Here is a 25473-nt window from a genome sequence, read left to right on the forward strand (position 1 = left end):
GCCTTGTTAAATATGAAAGGACTTCCTGGCGGCGGAGCCAACGTTAAACCATTTTCGTAATGGAGGCTACAAAGTATTGCAGTCCTCGCAGACGACGGAGGACAGAGGACCCACAAGGCAGGGAAGGCAATGTCCTCCGGACGAAACACAATGCAAGCGGCAACCGGAAATGAGTAAACAAGCGTCAAATAGTGAAAACAGCGGACCAAGTACAATGCAATACCCAGTAGTCCTGGCTGCATCTCCATCCACTCCTCGAGTCCTTTTTCGTGCCTCGGCACGAGAAAACAAATAAATGAAACATTACACGAGACAAGGAGCAGCACCAAAGGGGAACAAGGAGTGCTAGAGAGGCAGAGAGGGGGATTCGGGAGGAGGCGCCGCATAAGGACGAAAAATGAGCACCGAAGACAACAACCGGATATCCTGGAACTTTATAAGGAGCTCCCCGAAAAAGGACAGCAACGGCGACAGCGGCAAGGACAACGAAGTTTATTTTAACTTTTGATTTCCGCCTTTTTCGGTGGAACCCTCGAGTGCATTGGCAAATGATTGCATTGAGTGGCAAAGTTGCGCTTTCAAGAGAATATCGAGTGAGTCGGCTCGGCATTAAAAATGAATTAAACTCATATTGTAAGTAACTCGTAAACGGAATAAAGTATAACGATTTATTTTCTACCTGACAGTGCTTTGATCTTCAAAATTAAGTATCCCTAGAAATCAAAAACTTTTGTCATTCAGTCATTTCAGTCAGGTTTCATTTTAGTTACCACAATTTTAATAAATCTAGATGGCTGTGGATAATTCAAAATAGATTTGTCATTTCCTAACTGAGGTTCCCTTCACTATAATTCAGTTGAAAATAGAACAGAGCACGAAGCACACATATATTTTCTAAACTATATTTTTTATAACAAATTTTAAAAAGCAAAAAAAAATTTCGTTTAAGTTAAAAGTGTTATTAGTGATTTTACACCGAATTTCGGGTTTTTTACATCGTAAACTGTTTATTTATTGGAAGCCTTTACTTTCCAAAGGGTATAAACAATATATAGGGTGTTCAATTGCGTTGCAAACGTTGTAAAGTGTAAAAGTGCAAGGCAGTTCCAACAACAATTTCTATACAAAATAGTTTTCAAAAGTAGGCCTTTAAAACTTATTTGTATAGAAATTGTTGTTGGAATTGATTTAAATTTTTACACTTTACAAAGTTTGCAACGCAATTGAACACCCTAATTGTTTTGTCGACCCAAAGATATACATTTACGGTTCTTCTCCCATAGTATTGTTCGTATTTGAGCAGCGAATAAATTGCCAAAAAGATGGTTCAATGCGGCGAAAATTGGCAAAAAGATGGTTCTATATGTTGAAGAAATAGAGAAATAAAGAATTAATAATACAGGGATTCAGTAATTAGCAAGAGGTGAATTATTTTTTGATTTTCATTTTATTATTCCTTATAAATAACCTATTTTCTAATAGCATATATGGTTTGAAGCTGTCCATCTTTCCTATCAGTGACATGAAGTTAATGTTTCAAACAAATATAAGGTGAGTACTTCTGTTCTTTGCCGAACAAATTTTAATAAACCACTTTTCATCCGCAGTGCTCGATCCACACTCCCTAGTTGACTGCTGGAGTTATACCAAAATCAAAATTTCTGGTTATTGTGTGTATTTTGGATTTTAGAATACGAAATTAATAAAGTGTACCTTTGGCCTAATTTAATGTCTTCTATTGTGGCTTTGATTCTTTGGGGATATATTTTACTTAGGTGGGGTGAAAAGAGGGTTCTGAAAAAAGTTATTGGATGTAGGGAGATTTGTAGTAAATGTTGTAGCCCCGTAATTAACTATAAATTCAAAGCCTACTTGACTACAGAGCTAATTATAAATTTTACCTCTGCCTCATTTGCTTTAGTTCGTGCGTTACATAAAAAGGGACTATTTTTATTTCATGCTTAAAATTTTAAAGTCCTAGCGTAAGCAAAGTATAGTTTTTATCAGATTAGCCTTGACTTTAATGCTTTCCATGCCTTTAGACCGCTGGCATCAATTCTCAGTAACATTCAAGTAGTCGCACAATACACAGCTAAGTAAAACATTTCCCTCTGAAACAACTTATTTCCAATCTAGCTCAAAAATGCCTATGCCCACCAGAATGGTCTCATACTTGTTTAATATGTAAGAATCGGTTGACAGGCACTAATCATTGGTTCTAAACATTTTTGGTTAAAGGAAATCTAGTAATTTGTCAGTGATTCTCGAAGATGATGAATTCGAGCAACTGGAGGAAAGTGATGGGCAAAAGAGTGGCTACAGCCTAACCACTAATTTAACGCGGTAAGTGGAAATGTACCCTCGTTAATATTTTTTATTAAAGCACCATCCAATAGGGCTCAAAGTTTAATATTGGACTACAAGCAGTTCAAGGCCGCTCGCACAATTCAGCGCTATTTTCGCGGTTGGATGGTTCGCAATCGTCAGCGAAAACTCAAGGAGTCGGCGATCGTAATTCAGAAATGGTGGCGCCGCTTCCACGCCCAGAGAAATTTGCTCTTTGTGGCCGAAAGGGCATTGCAGTCGGCCATTATGGAGCATTACCATAGGTCTGCCGTCCTGATTCAGACCCTCTATCGCGGCTGGTGGTCCCGAAACCACATCTTCGATCTGACCGTTCTCAAGAGCCTGCAGATCTCCTTGGCCAAGGACCTTATCCACACCTTGTCCAAGTACTTGCACTCTACCAAGAATTCTGAACTGCTGCCGGGGGTTTACTCCATTCGAGATTCGCGGTAAGTTCTTATACTTAATACCCATTTTCTATACTTTATCCCTATTTTCCTTTAGCATTTGCTTGAAAACACTGGAACAGCTGATGGCTACGTTTGGATATCGCTATTACAATGCCCAGGCTTCCTACAAAATGAGCAAATCATTGGAGAAGGTGGCTCAGGGACGAATAGCCTTTAGGGCCGCTAAATATCTAACTGATATACCATATGCTGGCTTTAATGATCGCGGCTTTTGTGAAATTAAACACTATTCTGCCACACACCTAAGTACAAAAGAAACTGAACATTTTGAGTTGATTCGCACATTTCTAGAAGGTTCTCGAAAAATGAATATGCAAATCACGGCTCAGATTGAACAAAAAGCCATCATGTTGGCTGAAGAAAATCGTAAGATTATTTTATAATTTCTTAATTTAACATTTTCAAACTCTTTTAAAATGTATAGGTTTGAAAAAATTGAGAGAGAAGGACAACCAGAAAAAGAGCTTTGTCAAGCGCATTTTCCTTGAAATGAAAAACTGGCACCATCCAAATGGGGAGCCAATTATTTGTAGCCGCATTTTCAAAAATACTGAAATGATTGCCGTTTTGGATAATGCTAAGAAGACCCTGGAATCGGTTTTTGGCCAACTGGAGCCATGTGTTTGTCCCACAGCCGAGGACATATCCTACCTCACGAACTCTTAACGTGTTATTCTCAACTTTGTATATTTTCTATGTCTAAAAGATTTAATTGTATCGCTGGGCAAGACTAAGATAACCCCATAATAAACGAACAATTAAATTAAGCTAATTATAATATTTAGTAAATGTAGTAAATGTATTTTGGTTGGTACTTTTTTATCTTTATATATTGTTTTACCTACAAGCTTACCAAGCCTTTCTTCATATGATTATCTCCGTTCTATTTTTATTTATTCCGCACACACAAGCATAAGCAAGTTCAATATTGGCAGCAAATTAAATTTAATGATGTTTGCTGCTTGCAGCCAAAAGCCAAGTAGAAAAAGTAGAGACATAGCAAAAAGAGCCGAGCAGAAATTGCCAACTCTGGTAAATATTTGCCAACTGACGCTAATGAACTTGAGCATACAAATGGGGATCGAGGACCGAGGGCCAAGACTTTTGGGCTTTGCCAGAGTTGTGCGGAATAATTTTCCCAAAAGATTTGCTAGACAAGTCGATTGTGTCGCGTCGCTGGCTTTCATTAAAGAGTTTTCGCCACCTCCACCTCTCCTTTCTCCAGCGCAATAAGATGAAAGGCAGCTGCAGGAGAAAAATTCGTTGGAAATAAAAGAAAATTGGCTGTGGAGCAGCGAACGTGTTTGCACAAAAAATTTCTCTGCTATTGATTATATGTATTTACACATTACTCTCTCTTCGCTTTTTTTCTCGAATGGCAAACGCGTGGGCAGGCCATTGTGAGACCACAAAAGTCAACAGTTCTCGGATACATTCCATTTTCTTGATTCCAGGAAGGTCTGTTGGGAATCCGAGTGTAGGAAGGCACTCGAGCTCCACTTGTTTCAAATAAATGAATCAAGTAGGCAGAGACTTTCGGCTGTCAATCGAATTTCCAACTGACTGTGAGCAGGGCCAATATTATTCAGTTTATTCCTGGAGCCCGAACTGAGCTCCAAATTCTCAGTGTTTTTCGATTGTTTTAAAAAATTAACATTTTTCGGCTAGTTTTAAGAATAAAGTGGATCGTATTTTAAGCTAGAATTAAGTGAATAACAGTGTGTATGATACGATTGGAAATAGGAAATTGCGATTGGCTCTCTTTTGGACTAAGGCCCTCTCTCTGGATCGCTTTTTGGTAAGAATACCAACCAGTCGCAAGTCCTTAAATAAAATATTAATCTGGGTGATTCTTGCTCTACAGCCTGGAACTGTTTTCTACCTTCACCGCTAAAAACATACTTAAAATACTCTATACAGGACTATAGCTAGGTAAGATCATAGTCCTTATTTTAAAATCACTTAATTGAAACGATTATTCCAGAAATCTGAAATAAGACTCCCTTTAATCCTCTTCGAACCATCTTGATCAACCTGAGCAAATGATCTGGCTCAATGGCTCTCAAATAACTTGAATTACTAAGGACTCGACGGGATTCTTTAAAAACCTCCTGAAAACCCATCTGGATCAACCTGCTTGAGAATATATTTTATGGAAGAACACAATGTATCTGGCACATTCTGGGTTAAAAAAACCAATTCTGAACTCCTTGGATATCTTCATCTCCACATCCGAATCAACCTGCTTAGATTATAATTTGCGGAACATTATCGCTCTGATTGTACGGGGAAATATAATTTTCATATGACTCATCGGGAAAACATCTGAATCAACCTGCATGAGAAGTTACTTGACCACAAAAAAACACATATTATTTATAATAATAAATTTAAACTCACAATTTTACACTGAAAATAAATGTTTTCAGTTTTAAGCCGGTGGTGGCAAGCCCTAATATTAACTGTAAATCTGACTAAAATGTCTTTAAGGCGGACAAATAATGGTACATGTTAATTAGGCCGAAAGTGGGTCAGAAAAACAGCAGGGCAAACAAGAGCTAAAAATAATGCTAGTCATGGGCAGCGAAAAAAAAATGGAATACGGGGGAAAGGGAATTAACCCAAATATGCAAATAAATTTGCCAACAAAAATGGAAACAAGTCTGAGCCAAGTTGCACATTAACTTCCGCAGCTCATTAAGTCACTGTCAGCCCCTCGAGGCGGGAAGCTGGCGGGAAATATATATATAAATTTATGTGACGCCAACTGGACGACAGGACGACGACCACTGTACAATCGACCAAGAACTTCGCTCCGAGCTGGAAAACAACAAAAAATATGGGAGGTGGGAGGTGTTACAGTCTGCCCTGCGTATTTAGATAAATCAGCAGGGGTCGCAAAAAATTGCTGAAAAGGTTGGAATGAAAATGTCGGCGCTTAAAATGAAAAACCCAGAAAACAAAAATCTGAATCGACCCCGCCCTCTTGGCCTCGAGTTTAATTGGGTCGATTCCCTTATTTTACTTGTTTTTTATTTTTTGGTCTACATAAGAAACGCCTGGATTCTTGTTTTTCTTTTTTTCCCCATGCGAAGGTCATGGACATTCTTAGGGGAGCGGATGGTCAAATGGCAGGCCAAACTAATTAGTGGCCGTTTTGTGGGTGCTCCCAGTTTAATTAAATTTTAATATGAACTTAATTGAAATACAGTTTGAAAAGGGGAAAAAATGTAAGGGCAAAATGAATAAATTAAACTTAACATATGATTAAAAAATAAATGTACTAAACATTATTCTGTAATATTTTTAAAATATATTTATTGAATAAATACTTTTCTATAAAAAGCTCTACTCACTTATTTAATATTTTGGATAGCCGGCATTTTGCTGGTTTTCCGTTGTTTACTCTCTTTGTCTCTAACGTTCTCGCTTAAATTTGTTGATTGTACGAAATTAAATTAATTTTCTGGTCTCGTTGTTGATATTGCCAGTGGCATAATTTCCGCATGCGGCTATATAATTAAACACACGCGCTGCGAGAAACGACCGACGAATAAACTGAACGAGCATGGGATAAAGATGAACCGGGATTAGAAGAGGAGTATATATTACTTGAGTCCAAACACCACTCATATATCACTCATACGTTCTGTAGAACAAAAAGCATTCTTATTCGCTGTTTTTTTTGTTTTTTGCCTGCTCCTGCAGCCTTGTTCACGACTTTTTGCGCAGTGTAGCTGGCCGGCGTTTGTCTGAGATCCAATTCGTTGCGCGTTATCAATGAAACTGCTGATTTTTCTCGTCATCGTCGCCAGCATCGCCCCAGAAAGGACATTCCTTCGTGGCCACTCGGGTTTTGACGCTCTCTCCCTCTGTATTTCTCTCTGGCAGGAACTTTTCTCTCAACTTAACGAAGGTGCCGAAGGTCCTCAGAGAGACAGAAAGCAGAAGGATATTTAACGGTTCGAATTTGTTTGAATTTGGCATTTTCCAAAGCAGTAGAATGTGTAAGGAAAGATATTCAAATTATAAAGTACAAATATTAAATTCATTTAGTTTTGCCTACATTTTATATTATGGATTGCAGCTATGATTACAATGAAAGATATTAAGTTAACATGACTTTCGGTATTTTGGGACTTGCAACCAATACTGTTAATATATGGGGAAATATTTTATACACATATTTTAAATCTAACGGCTTTTTGAAAGTCTGCTCTGCAGAACATAATAAAACGTAAGGAAATATAAAAAAATATTAAAAACTTAATTTAAAAAAATATATTTTTAAAGTAAAGAATACATTTATAGGTAAACATAAGCGTTAAATAAAATATATATTTAAATTTGTACTCAGGTGGCCTTCAAAAGGTTGTTTACTTACAGAAGAAAAAAAAATACGAATTAAGGATTTTTGATTGATAATATTTATTTCCACACATTTTCCCCAGTAGATTAATTTTGCATGCAAACTTAATCGTTGGGTGAGGTTCAATTAATTACCATTAATTAGGAATAATGCATTTAACTCTTAATAACCAGTCAAGGAATTAGTATAAGCCCCCTATCAGTGCTACCTCCTTACATGAGAATTATCGCATTACACCAACCTTTTCGCAGGGTTTTAAGATGCTTCAATATGTTTCGCTTTATGCTACACAACCCCATCCACAGCCATATACTTAAAGCACAGAAAATCTTTTATGACACGTTATTAGTTGGCCCTGAGCAAGGGGAAAGCCGCGAATTGTGCGCCGCTGAGGGAGATATATACATACATATTTATGTATAAATATACATATATGTAGAAGGAGTAGCGACTCAGACGACGAGCTTTAATATGCTTAATGTAATTATGAGAATCGCATAGAAGAGCACCGCATCCCTGCATACAAATGAAAGCGTAATTTGCAACAACGAAGGTGGGTGTCAGGTTGTAAAAAATGCTGAGGGACTTCCGTACCGGGGACTGTCATAAAAACATGTACAGTATATGTATGCAATACAGAGATTTTTTATTGTTGCGCGATAAAATAAGGAAAGCATTATAAAGTCGGTCAATTAATTACAAAGATGGTTTTTTAAATAATAATGGTCAGCCACTACTTTAACATATTTTAAGATTTTCTGCCGTCAAAATAGAATGCCTTCAAGTGCTTATTTAACACTCAGTGCGCTGAGACGCCTTTGGTTAATTGTTATGACAATTCCTAACATCCATTTGTCAAGTGTTTGTGCATTTTATTTTATTCGCTATTTACCATTCTCCCAAGGTTCACCTCTCGAAATAGCACCTGAGCCATCTTAAAAGCGGTGGAAAAAAAATAAACCGACCCTAGATCAGTAGAATCTACTTATATTTATATTATGCAAACATATTTGTTCGTTCGCTACGAATTTCTCAGCGAAACTGACTTTGCGGCTAATGCAGATGGCAGGCGAAGCGAAGCGTAAAATGCTTTGTAAATTATTATGCCAAGTCTGGGAAAATGGGGAGGGTGTGTAGACCCCCCAACATATATAAACATTTTTCCGGAGATAAACAAAGTATTTACGCAGTGGGACGGCATGTGTCGTGTCATAAATTTCAATTGACTTATGAATATGGAGGGGAATCTGTTTTTTCCCATGGAAAGTTTTTAGCGCCAACACGTGCCTAAAAGCCGATGAATATTGTTTAAATTTATTTGCCATATTGCTAATTCTCGGCGGTCCTAAATGTCTTAGAAAAAGACAGAAATTTATTTAAAAATATACAAAAATTGTAAAATAAAATTTTTAAAGCTAAATCTTTTAACTTATATTTCTAGAAAACTTCTTCATAGGTATATTTATGCGTTTGTCAAATCTCTTGCCGAAAACAATTCACAAACTTTCTGCCCCGGCCTATGCATCATTTTTATGTGGAAAATTTGAGAACAGCCTAAGCACTTAATGTGCCCCGCAGCTCGATGAGAAGTTCCCTTCTGCTTGGCCAGGACCTTCACACGCTGCCACACAGGCAGTAGCGCTCTGGCTCAGAGCACCCCGAAGGATATTAACAATAATCTAACCAAATTAACCCAAAGCACTAAAGTGTAAGTGACATTAAGTTAATTTTCGTGTGCGCCAGCGAAAGAATAACCGAGATGAAAAACAAAAGAAGTGGCAAATAGGGAGGGGAAACTTACGTTTTATTTTACGTATTTTGTGCTTTTTTCCTACCACTTTTTTTGTACTTTTTTTTCGTATTTTTTCTTTTGTCCCTGCTGCTGTTGGTTGCATCAACTGTGCAAAATTTCCCACGAGATCAATCAGCCACAGGCTGGAAAACAAGACTGGCAAGGTGGGTGGTGCTTTTGGGGTGGGAAAAGCAGGCAGGAGGAGCAGATCCTGTCGCTCCTTGTTGTGGTTTTTGTTGCTATTACTGCCTCTTTTCAAGTTTTTCCTTTTGTGTAACTTTGACCTGCTCTGTTCCCTGGTTTATTGTCTGCAAGTAGTAGCAGCTTCCTCCTGAACATATACTTTACTTTCTTTTTTGTTTTCACCTCTTGGCATTGGCCTTTGGAGTGTGCAGCTAATGAAGCGAGAGTTGATGAGGCAACTCGGGTCAGAGGCGTGCGAAGTTCGTTGCAGGGGGTGGGCGTACCAACTACTTTTTGGGCCAAAGGTTGGCCGGGGAAATTCATCCACATCTTAGTTTTCAGCTATTGCTGCAGGCTATTTTAATACTGCCATTTAACAGTTTTCTCAGCAATTTAAAGTTAAAAATGTTGAAATTCTTAAAAAATGTAATAATGGAAGTACTAATAACACCAAACAATCTTCTGGCTTTCCAGGTATTTAAACTTTTACTAAAGGTAAGAGATAGTAAAATAATACAAATTATTAATGCTTATAAATCATTTTATGTTTCATAAGGAAAATGTTTCCTATTATTGTTTAATAATAAAAGCAGTCCCCTTTGTGACGCCACCTCTGCTTTAAGATCTCATAAAAAACCACCAGGAAGTCGGTCCAAAACCAAAAGTTGTCTCTCATTAACAGAAAACACTTCAAAGAGGCGCATAAGTCCCGGAACTGGGCGCTAATTGCCCCAGTGTGTGCGTGTGTGTATTTTCCCGCTCGAAGGGAAAGTCAGGAAAATATGCCGTCGAAAGAAAGCCACTTGATTGATTAATGGATGTCAGGCGCCAGTGTCGAGGTGACAAGTGACCAAGTCAGGCTGTACGGGGATTTCCTACTGCTGCTGCTGCTAAATGATGTGCCAAATTAGACACGGACCAGAGGGAAATGAGTTCGGCATTGGGGGCAGAGATGACTCTTGGAGGGTCGGGGTCAGAGGTTACCTCTCCCCTCCATTTCGAGCCAAAAGTGTATGCAATAAACCGTCAAAATGGCGTCCGGCAAATGACAATAAAATTGTTTGAAGTTCCATTTCGGTCGCTCGGTGGCTTGTATTTCGGCACCCTTTCCGGAAACATTTAATTTTCTTGCACAACTTGCACTTCCGTCTACTTTTGCATTTCCGCTGCATTTCGGTGGACGACGACCTGGCCACCAAAAATGGAGTTCGGGGTCCATTGCGGATGTCCGCGTGGCAATTTTAATGCAATTTTTATGCGCCCGCTTTCGGCTTCCGATTTTTTATTTAACCCCCTTTTCGGTCCCTTTTCAGTACCATTTCTTTCCTTCCTCTGCCATTTACTTTTTATCGCATGCCATAATAGCAGTTTGTCTCTCCCTCGACTGCAGTTTGTGGCCAGGGGGAAAGGGAAATGGGAAATGGGAGCCAGGTCCTGCATCCTTTGGAGCGGAAGTCAGGTGTGTTGGGAGCGGAAAAATTCGGTTGTATTTCGGTTTTAGTCTCCTGCTACTGCTGCTGCCTCGGGTATTAGCTTGTCTAATAGCGTCCTTCATTACAGAGTGAAAAAGAGATTAGTGCTCGACATCGTCATGGTAACACAGGAATATGAACACACAAGATGTAATCTCTGTACTTTTTGGTTATTTTGGTTAGCCAAACACAAAATACAACAAAATATTGTCTTTGCATAATTTAAGTGTAACAATTTGTTTAACTTGGCCCATTTTGAGCTACTGATTGATCATAACCCATTACTAAGCACTTGTCGCTATAGTGGAAATTTCCCACTCCAAACTTTTAAACAGTTTCCCCCGAAAAATAGACCCCCAAAAAAAGTGTCATGGAAAATTTTTGCATAAAACCATTTTGCTTGCAGCAACCGCAAGACAATGTTGTAAACTAAGACCGGCTTTCCCCTTTTCCCTTTTTGCCCAGCTTTTCCCGGAAAGTTGTTGCTGCTCGAGAGCCCAAGAAAATTTCTATAAAAAGGCATAATAGACGTCAGCAAATGTCTGCGACAGCAGCAGCAGAAAACTACAACAAAAGCATCAATAAACAGTGTAAAAGACAGTTGCTGGGATAGAGAGTGTGCGCAAGAGAGGATGGCATTTCGGGTGACAGGGCGGCAAGAACAAGATGCACTTTACAAAATAGGAATTTAAACTATTTTATTTATTTTAAATTTTATTTTTTAAAGCACAATCTTTAATTGAGAAAACAAATTTTAATATTGATCGACACAACATAACTTAAGATCCCAGACTTGCTTAAAGCTCTCTCGTTTTTATAATTTTTCTCCCCTTATTTTTAAAATATTTTTTCCAGTGCGGTCAAAGGGACAACTTTGGACTTGAGGTTGCGGCTGAGCCCTAAAGCTTCCGCTCATATTTTTATCGGGTCTGGGAGGGGCTTTCGGTGGGCGGGGGCTGCGTAAACCATACGTCAAAGATGCTTTATTGAGCGGGACAAACAAAGCCCGAAGGAGAAAGGGGTGCCGTGGCCAACAAATTTAAAGTTGTGCGGTTGCCGAACCAAAGGCCTCCCCGATTCCCGATTTCCATCCGCCTCCAAGAATCGAGAGCTGGCCACCGAACAGCTGCCAATGATGCAAACAAACAAAATGCTCCGGGCGGGATTTTTAAAAGCACTTTACGAAGGCCAACAGAAGATCTTGTTGGATGATGGGCGGCATGCCAGTGGGGTGAGAAAAAGGGGCGTGCCAGTTTGCCGGGGGCCACTATAAGCCGTGAGTGTGTGGTGACAGGGGCGCAACGATAGGGGGTTCTTGGGATGGCAACACAAATTTGCAAAATATTGACAAGCGAATCGTCGTAGCTGGGGCAAAATTTAATAAATCAATATTTTATTAGCTGCAAAATATGCGTGTGCAGATGGCAGAGCAGGGTATTTCGCTGGCATGTTGATAGGAAAGCAAGAGGCTGTCGAAAACTGCCCTATAGCGCCCTTGAAAAAGTAAATATTATATTGGAGAACGGTTGGTTTGAGAACCAACAAATAATCCGTTGCAAACTTCTAAAAATGTAATAAATTGTGGGAACACTTATTTAAAAAGAAACTAATACCCCAGAGTTGTATTAAAAATTAATCATACATTATAAATAAAAATTCAATAAGCTTAAAAAATGAGCTTAAGCGTGTTTGAAGGCAGAAAATCCATATTATACAATGATGTTAAAAAGTCATATAAAATAAGTTTAAAATATGTTTAAAGGTAAGATTTCTTTAAACGTGGATTTAACCAGCTTTTCTTCAGACAAGTGGCCTGGAAGAGTCGTGAAAATCCTTTCATATCTGGCCTGCAGTTGAATCGAGAAGTGGTAAAAGTTTCTGGTTTTTGTTTTCTTGTTGTTTTTGGAGCGCTTTACGCACTCGGCAAAAATGCCCAACTGGATGCTCTTTTCATTACTTATTTCTTTATGACGCTAATGTCCTTAATTCGTCAGTGTTAACCTAATTTCGCAGAATGGCAAAAGCGACGCTGGCGGGAACTTGAACGGCAACACGACGACAGGACGAAAGGAAAATAGAAAGAATTATGCCAAGAAAGTTTTCTATTTTGTCGCAGCGGGCAAAAGTTTTGCGGCCAATGCGACGACTCGCCTGAAAGTATACTACGTATCCTGGCCAAGTCCTTTGTGCGACACTCGCAGTCCTCCGTCCTCGTTCCCCTTTCCTCTCTCTCTCTCTCTATCTCTATCTCACTCTTTCTCTCGAAAGAGAGTGTCCTAGTGTGTTTTAGTGCGCATTCCCAAAGGCCATATAAATCATAATAATTTTGCAATGTAGCATTGGCCAAAGAGCATCCGAAGAAGCGCCGGCATATCCTTGTGGCATGTCTTTTATTTGCTACGTGTTGATGTCCTTTTGATGGCTCTTCTCCTGGTCCTCAGTCCTGAGTCCTGAATCCCCCGTCTCCAGTTCCCATATCGGCGAAAGCCCCCGGGGGCAAATGACTGCCACACAAAACCGCCGACCGACGGACCGACTTTCCGTCGATGTCCTGCCTTCGTCCTGCTTCAGTTTCTGTTCCAGGATCTTCTGGTTGCGGTCCTCTGCTCCTGTGCGTGCGTGCGTGCCGCCTTGTATTTGTAATTCCGGACGGCATGTCCAGCATAAAAATATACTTAAGTGATTTCTCTTGATTCACTTACATAGATTTGGGTTACATTTCTGCTGGCGCTCCGCATTTCTGGTTCTTCAAAGCAAATAAATAATTTTTATGATAACCCAACCCCAATTCATTCCACGGCCATTCCCATCCCATCCCATCCCGACAGATCCTTCATTTAATTTCGCTCAAAAGCGTCAAAAGTTAAGCTGTAATCATTTAAATGATTTATGTTGCTTGATTTACCATATCCCTTAGATCTTTTGCTTGGCTTGACATTTCCTCTTTTCGTTTTTTTTTTGGGCACTGGGTTGGCATTTCCCTAGAGATTTATACCGTCTTCGTTTCGGGGCTTGGAGGACGCTCTCAATCATAATTTGTTGTGGCGTCGAAGTGATTATAATAGATTTATATGCATATCGCAGGCAAAAGGTAAAATTTAATGTTTATTTTTGGCTAGCTGTAGGACGAGGGTCATGCGATTGTTTAATTTATGATTCGACTGCAGGTCAAAATAGAGATTTCCCTTCGTAGAAAATCGTAAACAATGTAGAAGGCTTTTGTGTAATTATCTCAAGACGATTTCAATTAATTTATTGAATTTAAAGCGGCTTACGACGATTGAAATTGTTGGTGAATTTTAAACTCGCTTTAAATTTAATAACTTCTTTTTTATAAGTACTCTACACTAAAGAGTTATCCTTAATCCTTTGCAATAGTAAGTGGTAAAAACTGCTTGCTAATTGGATTCCATTTAACTTTGAGAATATTTATGTCCAGGAACCTGCCACAGACTTCCTTCATTAATCTCTTGGGGGAAAAAGGGAAAATCACTTTTCGATAAATATTCGAAAATGTGCAACAACTTCTGGCAACAAAAGCCAGCTCAGCGCTTATCCTTGACCTCAGGGAGCTCGAAGTCATTAGGAGATTTTTGCATTGCACACAAAAATTGTTTTAATTGTTATTTACTTTTCCGCTTTCTGCCCCGCGGCAACAGTGCAACATCAGTGCTGAAAAACAACGCTAATGACCAACTTTTGGCAAGCGGCAAACAAAAAATGCATGCCATGCATTTCAGTGTTGATCCTGCTACCCTTCGTAGAACTCCTCCGAGTCCTTTTCTTTTTCCTTGCCCCTCTGACGTTGTTCTCCTTGTTGCTATTGGCGTAGTTGTAGTCGTCGAAAACACTCAAAACCCATTAGGCAACACTTTATGCTTAGTTTGAAGTTCGAGGGAACAGAAGAGCGGGCATAGGGAAATTGTAGGCCTTTCAGATACACTTTACCGTTGTCTTAGGTAATATCATTTTTATAAAAATACACAATTTAATTTTAATTATTTCATATTTCAGAGGTTGCCAAACCTATAAAATAAATTTTTGAGATTATATATTAGAGATATTTTTTATAAAGGTCACAAATAATATTTTTTAATAACTCATAAAAAGAAACTTGATGGCACAATCAAAAAATATATTATAACTTTTTTTGAACACAATAAAAATTAATTTTTAAGCTTTGAATTTCTACCACATAATATGCCCCGATTTTCACGATTACCATCCAAAAATACGCACACAAACCCAACGAAATAAAAAGAAAAAGTGGCAAAACAAAGAAAAAAATAAATGAGAAGAAAAGAAACAAACCCGAGGCGACTGCGGGCCAAGTGAGTTTTGCATATTAGCAGGGGGCAGGATAACATTGAGTGGGTCGTCGGTTGGGTTGGCTGGGTTTTCGGGGGCCAGAAATATGTTTGCTGGCACTGTAAAAACGTTGCTCAGTTTTACAAGACCGACAACTTCGAGCACAGCCTACTTAGGAGGCAGCGGGGCGCCAGGGGGCGTGGCAGATTGCATTTAAAATGCAATTTCCACACGCGACTACTGAGCCACCCCCACAATGCAAATGAAGGGGACACGCCCTCAAGGCCTACGCCCAAACTAAAGACTCCCCCACGCCCCTAAAAACAACGCAACTTTCTGGGGACGAGAAGCAGCTGCTCCAGGCGATGCGTTTACATTGAAAATTACCCCACTTACAGTGTTGACAGACGAGCTGAAGACGAACGCGCACACGAGAGCCAGATGAAGTGGAAAAAGCTCTGGGTGTTTTTGGATTAAAACAGGGCTTTTAAAAGGATCAGCGGTTCGGGATCAGAAGTAGATGAGCATCTTATACGAAATTTTAAGTGTAATAAATAGATTATTGGCAGCCAAGTTAATGTCATTTGGTATTAATGGATGGTGCCACAGAAAAAGTATTTAAAATCACTTATAAATGTCAATTAGGTCTCTAAAAGTTTATGTTTTCTGCTGTTTTTATATTTTCAAAATAAGAAAAAAAATCTAAATTATATTAAAAATAACTAAAATACATAATCCTTATATTTTCGTGCAGAGACAGTCCATCTGTAAATAAATTTCCCATTCGGCTCACATTTCGTGGGTTAAGTACTTTGGCCGCATCGCTTTAAGCCGGCCGACATTAACATAAATCGAATGTGCGGCGAGGGACGGGGTCTTGACTCCTTTGACACTCGCAAATCACTCAACGCCATGATAGACGCGTCCTGCAAACACCTCTTTTCGTCCTTTTCCCGTTCATCCGCAACATCGTTTAACGCAATAGCGCCAACTATAAATTTTAAATTAATTTTGAAGTGCAGCCGGAGCTTCAGAGCTATAGGGCTGGAACTCCGGAACAGTCGGCGCACATTCGGCAAAGGGCGACCCATCAAAGTGGGCAAGGAAGGGGGCGTGGCGTTGGGCGGTCGGTCAGCGGAGTGACGACACTCACATGACACGCATTTTATTGCGCGTCAGTCGCCGCAACTGACAGAGAACGGAGCTTTGAGTCGGGTCCTTCGTTTCCGCGGCTGAATCCTTTTACCCTTCCAAGGGATACTTAACTATATCCTTCGAATTCGAACGAAAAATCGAATTGTATAACGCAAGGCAAGCCATTTAAATATTTTAAGATGCTCAGGTAAAATTTATTACTAATTAAAAAATAAAATAAAACCCTTTTAAAATAACACTTAACTCAAACTAATAATTTACTTAAATTTACGCTAAGGAAACCGCATTTTATTTACTTATTTTTATAATATTAGATTGGTGTTTTAAAAATGTGTTATGAACCGTTAAAAACGCTGTTTAACTTCATTAAAATATAAAATAAAAATAAAGAAAAGGTATTTAAAGTTTGGCCAACTGAAATCGCACATTTTCCTGTTATTTTTTTGGGTCCTTTTCGGATGACGACTCCTGGCTTCTTGAACGCTTTGTTGTCTGTCATTACAAGTGCATAAATTATTGTAACCACATTTGGCGGCGACAGAGAAAAGCATTGGACCGAGCTTGGGAATAAGAAAAAGAAGATGGTGGTGGAGCTTTGGTGTTGCAACTGCTGGTGGTGCAGCTGCTGGTGGCTGAGGCGGTGGTAGTGGTGGCTCCATGGTGGCCATGGCCATTGCAACAGTTGCCAGTTTTCAGCTGCTGATGCCGCTGATGACATGACAAAATATTTTCCCAACTGACTTTTGTTCAGCCCTCCTCTATCCGCTGGCAGCAAATGTAGCTTTTGACTTTGATGCCATTGCCACGCCAAATGTGTCACCACCCCCCGGCTCAAACCTCCAAAAATCACCCACCACCCACTTCCCCGTGACCTTTGTGCAGTTGATGTCAGAAGGAGTTACGGATACGTACATACATCCATGCCGGGTGCGTGTGCATCCTCCTCCTGCTTTTTGTGCATTTCATCGTAGATTCTATCATTTTCTGCTCGCATGCTTCAGCAAATTTTGGAATTTTCAATTTGTTCAGAAATTTTTGTAACGAAACCCCCGTTGTCCCGCCCCCACGGCCGAAAAGAACAAGAATTTATTGAGTTTGTGCGGGAAAGGGAAGGGGATACAAGTAAGAAGGCGATGGATATACCGCAAGTGGGCGTGACCTCTTAAGTAGTATTTTTATATCGATCCTTGGGCATTCGAATGGTAATCAATTAAAATTAAACAGCTAAAATAACCAATCTTACAATTACTACAATTATGATTTATATTTGTAAAATTAACTAAGTAATTTAATTAATTTAAGACTACATATATTTTATGATTTTAATATGTTGATGGTATTTCATTCAATATCGAAATCGGATTACATTGAATAGCTGTCGAGTGAGTCAATTAATTTGGTCTGACTTTAGACCTTTGCCCTCCGCACAAAACGCCGAAGAATCGCAATCAAAACTCAATTTGCCAAACGTCAAACATTATTTCATACTTATTAAGCCAAACCAAGTCCAAACTCAAGTTCAAATTTATTGCTGACCAAGATGGACATAAATATAATTCAGATATGTATTTATTTTAAGCCAAAACTTTGGCAGTTGCAGAAAAGATATTTATACTTATATATACGGCAAAGCACTGTCAATAATAAAACGCTTGATAAATGCTTAGAAAATGTGCGCAAAAATGTTTTACATGCGAATTAACGCAATAAATTTGATGCCCGGCAAACAAAGGGCACAAGGGAAGATTTGTTGGCCAGCCATTTGTGTGGGCACCGAAAAAGTTTGATTGGAAAAAACATTTGTGATTTATTTGCGCAAACATTTAATAAATTGCCATCGGAATATATTTATTTTGCCGGCCGGACTTTGCTCCTCCGCCTGTTAAATCTCCGGTTCTCCAGTGTTGGGCAAATAACTTGATTAAAAAACCGCAAAAACCTATTTGAGGGCCCCTGAATGACCGCAGTTCCTTGCTGCCTTCCCTTTTGGCCACAATGTTATGGCCGCCGCAATCCGATTCGATGTGTAATTTAACACGAAATGGAAAGCGATTGGCAGGAATGCCCGTGTGTGTGCGGCGAGTCTGCATTGACCAGGAACCGCACACCTGCCTTTCCCATTTCCCCAATGGCGTTCCGGTTGAGGTGCCCGGCGTGTCCATCAGTGGCCTCCTCGGGTTACCCGAAATCTCAGGCTGCCCATCCAGCTAGCCAGCCGCCCAGCCAGCAACATTTCCGGGTCACTTTATTGCTGTTGCCGGAGTTTACGGGCCAAAATCACATAATCCCAGGGGATTTGTCTTAGCGAATGGCGCGCATAGAATTTGTTTAGGTGTTGTTAAAGGACTTACGAATATTTCCATTGAATCGAATCTATTTTCGAACTGAATTTTATTTATATTTGGCGCTGCACGGAATTTAATTCCATATTTCACGAACGTTGAGTAAATAAATCTGTATGTATTACTGACTTAGCGGTTCAAGCCATTTTATCAATTTTTTGTTCATTACAAAATAAATATACTTGCAACATAAATGGCTGTCTAAAAGTATGCCACAACATTTTTTCAGTTCAAAATTGATATGAATTTATACAAAAAGACGACTATGCTTTATAAACTGCATACTTTTAGACACACAATTTATATTTAAAAGGTTGAAAGGTTTACCTCATTCTGTGGCACCCCCAATTGTTGGGTTATTATTATTATTTATTATTCAAAGGCTGAATTAAATCGCTTTCTGATTAAAGAGATTCACGCCATTCAGTTAATTATTTAATTTATTGTGGCGAATCTTGAACGAATGTAGTTTCCTGTTCTCACTTTTTGTCTGACCAGAGACCACCATCAAGTAAAATCTCAATCTGAAACCTTGGAATGGTGGTCACATTTCCTGCAGACATTTTCGATTAAAATGCGTTGCATACTTTTATGCGCATATTCGCACAATCACTCACTCACTCACTCGCACACACACAGGCAAGCAGAGGGATCTCCATCAAGGACTTCAGAGGCACAAATAATTAAGTTTTTCTCTAACTTTTTTCGGTACACTCTGGTAGTTCTGGTTCTGGTTGTCTCTGCGATCCTGCTCCTCGACACGTAACTTTCAATGGGTAAAAACTTTTTGCATTTTATGTCCTGCACATATACAAGCGCACAGGAACAGGAACACACCCACAGACAAAGAGCGGTGCATAAAATGTTTGTAAGTGACGTTGAAATTGAGACACTTGTCGCTTAATTGTTTTTCGAGTTTCCACACATAAAAAAAGGGGGAAGTAGAAGGCACCCACCTCCGTTCCTTTGTTCTTTTTTGTTGGCTGCTGAGACGTGCCAGGGAAATTGAAAAGGGATTTGCCTTTTGCCTTTTTTAGGGGGAATCGTTTCTATACCCCCATTTTGTACTTCCCGAGATCTCTGTTCTGTTTGCACGACTTCTTAGACCATCGTTTCTGTGTGGGCGTTGCATTCGCCTGTGGTTACTTGTCTGCAGATTATTTTAAGTAATTATCAAGCGATTTGCGTAAAGGTCTTAAGTGTTCTCAACTTCTGAAGAGGTCTCTGATGACGATGACGATGAGGACGAGGATGCCGATGAGCGGAGCTGGGCGTGAATTAAACATGTAAATTTAAACAGCCAAGTGGAAGACAGTTGCATGTAATTGCGGTGGCATGGTGCCAGGGCAAAGGAGGAACAACTTTTATATTCTGCAGCCATGAAAGGACGCAATTAAATTGCAGTTAGAAAATGTTTTTGTCCCATCTGGAGTGTCGAGTGACTCAGGGTTCCCCGTGACCCCATTATCCAGTGTTGATTGCCTATTAGTACTCACTGGTGGACTTCAAATACTGAAAAACAACAGGAAAATACCAAAATAAATTCCTGATTAGTGCGTTTATAATTACATTTTATTAATCTAATTATTTCTCTAACAAAAATATTTTCTTAATATAGTTCAGATTTTCTGTTATTTTAAATTTTACGTTTTATATATAGTTTCAATACATAAATTAGCCAGTTAACACTGCGAATCTTTCTTCACAAATATTTTATTATTTTATTTCTTTTCTGTTACATAAATACAATAAAAGTATCGGATTATAAAGCGTTCACTTTTATAGAAGTCAAATTCGGAACCGTGACAAGCTGTGAGGTGAGGACATTTTACAGTCACCAGTGCTGATGGCTTTACGATCTACGGTCGGTTAGCTTACCTAAACACAGAACATTTAATACAATTTATTGTGGTGCAGGGAATCTATTTCATTGTGGGGAAGGACGACTGACTGAGTGACTGTCAAGCTGTGGCATCTCCAGTGCCTGATGTTATATAACTTATTACGAGCATAATTAACACTAAATTCCCCAAATGGCAACGGACAACTGTCATCTGCAAAATCGTTTGCGGTAAGGAGCCGGAGCAAAGTTCGCATGCCGACTGGCTGTCCCTGTTTTTGCTCCCTGTCATGTGGCAGGATTCGGCTAGCAAGGGTCCTCATCCTTCGAGTCCCAGGACTTGTGCTGACTTATGCGCTGCGTCGTGCTGCAGCAAATTATAAAATGTTTGCCCTGCCGCATTTTCCACACATCACACAAGTCACATGTCCTGCAGGCCTTTTGGGATCGCCATAAGACGATGGGTCGCCGCATTAATTTTCTGTTTCGTAATCAAATTAGCAAAGCTGAGATGAATTGAGGTCACATCTTGCAGATGCAATGGCCATAGAGCACTCACCCAACGAATCTTTTAAGAGGCATAAATAAACATTATTTATTTGTTAATGAATATTTAAAATTTGTTAGTAATATTTTATAACATAAAATTATTCCTTGAAATTATGAGGAAATCCCAAACACTTAAGATCCTTCAGATGGTACAAACATTCGACCAAGAGCCAACTAATTTACTAAGCCAGATAATATTCAATTTTACATTGCAACCATGTTGGCTATGAACATTAATCGGGGCTTCCACAAGCGATTGTGCTGCTCTCCACTCGTCCCTAATATTACACAGACTCCCGAGGATATCCTGGCTTTGATGGACCATTTCTAACCGCAGAGGCAAACAAACACACTAATTGAAGGGAGGAATCTGCAGGAGTCGGCTCTTTCTTCGCTGGAATCGTTGCAGAACCCCACAAATTCCCCAGTTCCCCAATCAATACAACATTGCTGAGGGGGGAAGAAGGTGAAGCAGGGGGATAAGCCCAAATTTCATATATATCACCCACTGCCGCACACATGCAATCGAGTTTTGAGTTACACAGCCGCAAATAGACAAGCAGTCTATCCAGTTGAGTCATCAGGATTCGAAGGGAGGGGCAACTACACACACGACTACCGTTTTGGCCAAGACACTGGTATGCGAACTAAGAACCAAGTGCCTGTGGGTGAGCCGCCTGACGTTTATGATTGCGGCAAACAAAGGCTTCGATGACTGCACTTGAAATTGATAATTACGTCGGGCAATATTTGTCCATTGTCGCTGCAGAAGCCTTTGAATCGCATCCGAATCGAGCTGCTTCATTGATTGCTCATTAAACTGTCGCCTTGAATCGGAAAATTCATTTCGGAAGGGAACAATAATAACTCTTGATTCTTCAAAGCGTGTTTTGAAACAGAACCGAAATTGAATCTGGCACCCCAGAATAATTAAGGTGCAAATGAAAGCTCTGCCGAAAACCAATCGATTTCCAAAATAATGCATAAAAGGCTTGCAGAATGTGCTCAACAATTTGTAGAACTTTGCACAGACCTCCTTGAAAAAGGGAAAAGTCGACTACAACCTATCTCTGTTATCAGGCAATACTCCACCATGTTGTTTGTCCAATGGGAAAGTTTTCAATATGCAAAAGCTTCTGCAGCACTCTCAACCTTCTTTCCGTATTTCCCCTCCCGATATCGGCCCGAGTATAGCAAGGTGTTTTATGCGGAAAAATATTTTCATACATAAAAGTTTTATGGCAAGAACAACACAAACTCGAGGTACAAGCAAAAACTAGGTGTCCTTGGCTGAGTTTTGTCACTTATGGCATAGTTACTTGGACAAAAACTTAACGCAATGTTGGCAAGTTTATGCGAATTAAATGCTGCAACTGGGGTAGAAAGAGAATTTGGGATGTATTTTCGGACTCTGCTAAAAGTTGTCGGAGAAACTAATGAAATGACCAATTATCTCGAAGGATAACTATTTAAGTGTTCCACTTTTTGCATTTCTCTTGGTTAGAATAGGTATTCTATGAAATAAATTAAATTAAAATTTAGTATAAGTGCAACTTAAGCAGTCTAATCTCTAACATCTCAAGGACATAGAGGAGAAAAAAATGCATGACAGTTGGTTAGCCATTTGGCTAGTTCCACGCACCACTTGCCCTTTCGCTGCGAGCCGCGTTGTTAACTGAAACTAAACAGTACAAACACGACTGTCAACAACTGCAACATTTACCGCATGTCCACGTCCAGCTCGGCGCTGGGTGACAGGACATGTTGTGGCTGCTGGGGCTACCGCACAGGCTGCCCCGATTCCCACCCCCTAACCTCTCTTACTCCCCCTCCCATCGGACTACATGTGAGTGTCCATATGGTCAACGGGGTCCACCCAACTGCTGGCACTTTACGCCTGGAAAGAGGACATTGCTTAATTGGTCAAAAGCATTTTAGAAGCGCTACTTTTAAGTTTCGCAGCAGAGTGATTAAGTAAAGGTGAGGTAATAGGTGCATAGACCTTCCAAAAGGAGTAACAACAGAAATTTTAACCAATTTAAATTATTATAACTATTAATTTACAGAAATCAACTTCAACAACAGATGTATAATAAATTAAACTGGAAAGTTCTGAAGAATTCGCGCAACAATATGTGCGATATATAAACTATTCCTTTGTTTTGTCCCTGTTTTAAGTTAAAGACCATAAATTTATTTATTCCTCAGTAGAAAAGAGGTCACGATTTAAAAAATCCTGCAAAATGACAGCTTGGCACTTTTTTAAGGCATGCCATATTTGGTTCACGTTCTTCGGTAACTTTATCGCAAATACTTTCATGAAAATAGCCATTAGCCCCGCTGGCCAACTTTTCTGGCCATTCTTTTGGCTTTCCTCTGACAGCTGGCCACGCCCTCGCCACTGACATGTTCCACTTGCCAAATATATAGATATATATTATATATATGCACCTACTCATCCGAGCACCTCTCATCGCCGAAACGCCTTCGGCCAATTCATAAATTAGACTTTGCATGCAATTTCGAGTGATTTCCCATCTCCCCCGACTCCTCCCCTTCCGGCCATAGCTATGCTATCTATATGTTTTCGACGGAGCGGTGTCCGTTCTGCCGCATTGAACATGCAATTTATGAGAGCACAAATTTTATTTGAATTACAAAAAATAAAGCCGAAAATAGCGGAAAGAAATCAAATATGTTTTTACCAATTTCTGGACGATTATCAAGAAAAATGGTAAAAAAAATCGAGCGCTTGGCCCAATTTAAACATTTTCTCTTTGCCGCTATTCGCACAAATAAATTCAATAATTTATTGCCCAAAAATAGCTTGCTGTACTCGCGATAACAGCTGCGGCAAATATTTAATCAAAATGCTGTGTACAATTTAAAGTGGACCGAAAAAAGAGGAAAACAAGGGTTCGACAAAAAAGGAAAACAAAAAGTGAGTCCCTCGGGGCGAAATGTGAACTGTATTATCACCTCAAATGTGTGTAATAAAGTGCCGAGGAGGCCTCTGACACAAAGCAGCTCGTTTCCCCCCCTTCGATTACCAACATGAAGCGAAGGGTAGCATATGACAATGGGGAGCTGCCTCCTCGAACCAGGAACCCAGGACTCAGTCTCCAATCCCGACCAGAACAATGAAGTTATCATTGTGCGCCAGACAAGCCAACAGACTGCGATTGGGGAGCGGCGGGCACATGGGCAAATAAATAAATTACCCCTGGGCTATAAAGTCAGCTGCTTAGTCGTCACAGGTGGATCAATGTACTAAGCGGTTTAATAGAAGAAAAAACTTTAAACATATAGAGTTTATTTGAGGTTCACTACTCATCTGAATTAAATATTGAACCTTAGGCAATAGGCTAAAATATTTTTAAAATTCAGAAAATTGTTTTATATTTTATATACAGTTGTATATTTATTTTGAAACATTTTACAGATTGCCTAACTAAAAAAAAAAATAGAAGGCGATGGAAAACTGAAATACATTTTACTTACAGTTGCCATTCTACTTTAAATTTCCCTTAATCATAAAATAGAGGATAAAAACTAATCATGTCCAAGCCCACAAACCTGAAGGATGCCCTGGCCAAGTGGGAGGAGCGCAATAAGCAGCCGGCCAACACGGCCACAGAAATTGGTCTGCAGTTCCAGTATCCGCCGATTGAGAAAATGGATCCGATCCTCAACAGTCTGACCGAGTGCCAGAAGCTCAGTTTATCCTCTAACATGATCGAGAAGATTAGCGGCATATCGGGAATGAAAAACCTCAAGGTATTGAGCCTGGCACGCAATAATCTGAAGACCCTCAATGGCATAGAACCTTTGGCCGATACCCTGGAGGAGCTGTGGGTGAGCTGCAACAACATCGAGAAGATCAAGCCCATCGAGGTGATGAAGGCTCTCCGGGTGCTTTACATATCCAATAACGCGATCAAGGACTGGGCCGAGTTTATGCGCATTGGCATTCCGCCGAATCTCTCGGATATCACGTTCCTGGGCAATCCCTTGAACGAGAGCATGGAACCGGCTGTCTTCACAGCCGAGGCAGTGCGTCGTCTGCCCAATCTGAAGAAGCTCGACGGGGAGCCAGTCATTCGCTAGGGAAAAACAAACGTTGTTATGTTCTGAATAAAAAGGGGAGTCACAAGCCGAACAGAGCACATAGCCTTTGACCTTAGTTCCGTAGTTCGACTAAATCACAGCAATACAAGGCTGGAATCAAGAATTCCTCCGACAGCCAACTGTTCTCGTATGTGATAGGCATTTGTGCAGAAAACATTTTTCCATTGAATTTTCTTATTTTTCGCTTTGGCAGGCTTTCCAATTTTCAATGCGTTCCGGCTGCTGCTGATGAGCTCCATTGTTTTGCCTGACTCATGTTGCCCCGAACTCCTAACCTAAACTGAAACCTAAGCCCATTGAAAAATGATTTTCCTTCGAGAATTATAGATACTCTGACCTAAATCGGAGTTTTAATTTGTGCCTTCTGTTGACGTTGTTATTGGACACTATCAAAATTTTAATTTAACATTTTAATAAATTTTAAAATTTATCATAAAAATGTTTAAGCTTATATTGTTTTCATATCCTAGCAGAGTATTTCGAACTTCATCTTTATCCCCTATTGTCTATTGTCTATTG

At 39.7% G+C, this 25473-nt stretch overlaps 3 protein-coding genes and 1 long non-coding RNA gene across 4 annotated transcripts in view; 3 read left to right on the forward strand and 1 right to left on the reverse strand.

The window, feature by feature from the left end:
• beat-Ib (beaten path Ib) overlaps positions 1-6584 on the reverse strand; it is a 67527-nt gene extending 60943 nt beyond the window's left edge. The window contains exon 1 of the mRNA XM_017147437.3: positions 6173-6584. The gene's annotated coding sequence lies outside the window, so the exon portion shown is untranslated. The remainder of the gene's footprint in view (positions 1-6172) is intronic.
• LOC108068710 (uncharacterized) lies at positions 2027-3588 on the forward strand. The gene is made up of 5 exons (XM_017158438.3): positions 2027-2184; positions 2239-2343; positions 2397-2795; positions 2851-3182; positions 3241-3588. Exons 1-5 carry the CDS (start codon positions 2144-2146, stop codon positions 3480-3482), a joined length of 1119 nt encoding a protein of 372 aa, XP_017013927.1. The 5' UTR covers positions 2027-2143; the 3' UTR covers positions 3483-3588.
• On the forward strand, positions 4382-5272 carry LOC138913660 (uncharacterized). The gene is made up of 3 exons (XR_011419471.1): positions 4382-4614; positions 4681-4748; positions 4801-5272. It is a non-coding gene; the product is annotated as an uncharacterized lncRNA (long non-coding RNA).
• Positions 6585-24300: 17716 nt separating the features above from the next.
• LOC108068712 (dynein axonemal light chain 1) lies at positions 24301-24989 on the forward strand. Its single transcript, XM_017158440.3, has one exon. The coding sequence runs from the start codon at positions 24385-24387 to the stop codon at positions 24931-24933; it is 549 nt and encodes a 182-aa protein (XP_017013929.1). The 5' UTR covers positions 24301-24384; the 3' UTR covers positions 24934-24989.
• Positions 24990-25473: the final 484 nt, after the last annotated feature.

The sequence above is a fragment of the Drosophila takahashii genome, chromosome 2L (genome assembly GCF_030179915.1).
Source record: "Drosophila takahashii strain IR98-3 E-12201 chromosome 2L, DtakHiC1v2, whole genome shotgun sequence".
NCBI lineage: Eukaryota > Metazoa > Arthropoda > Insecta > Diptera > Drosophilidae > Drosophila > Drosophila takahashii.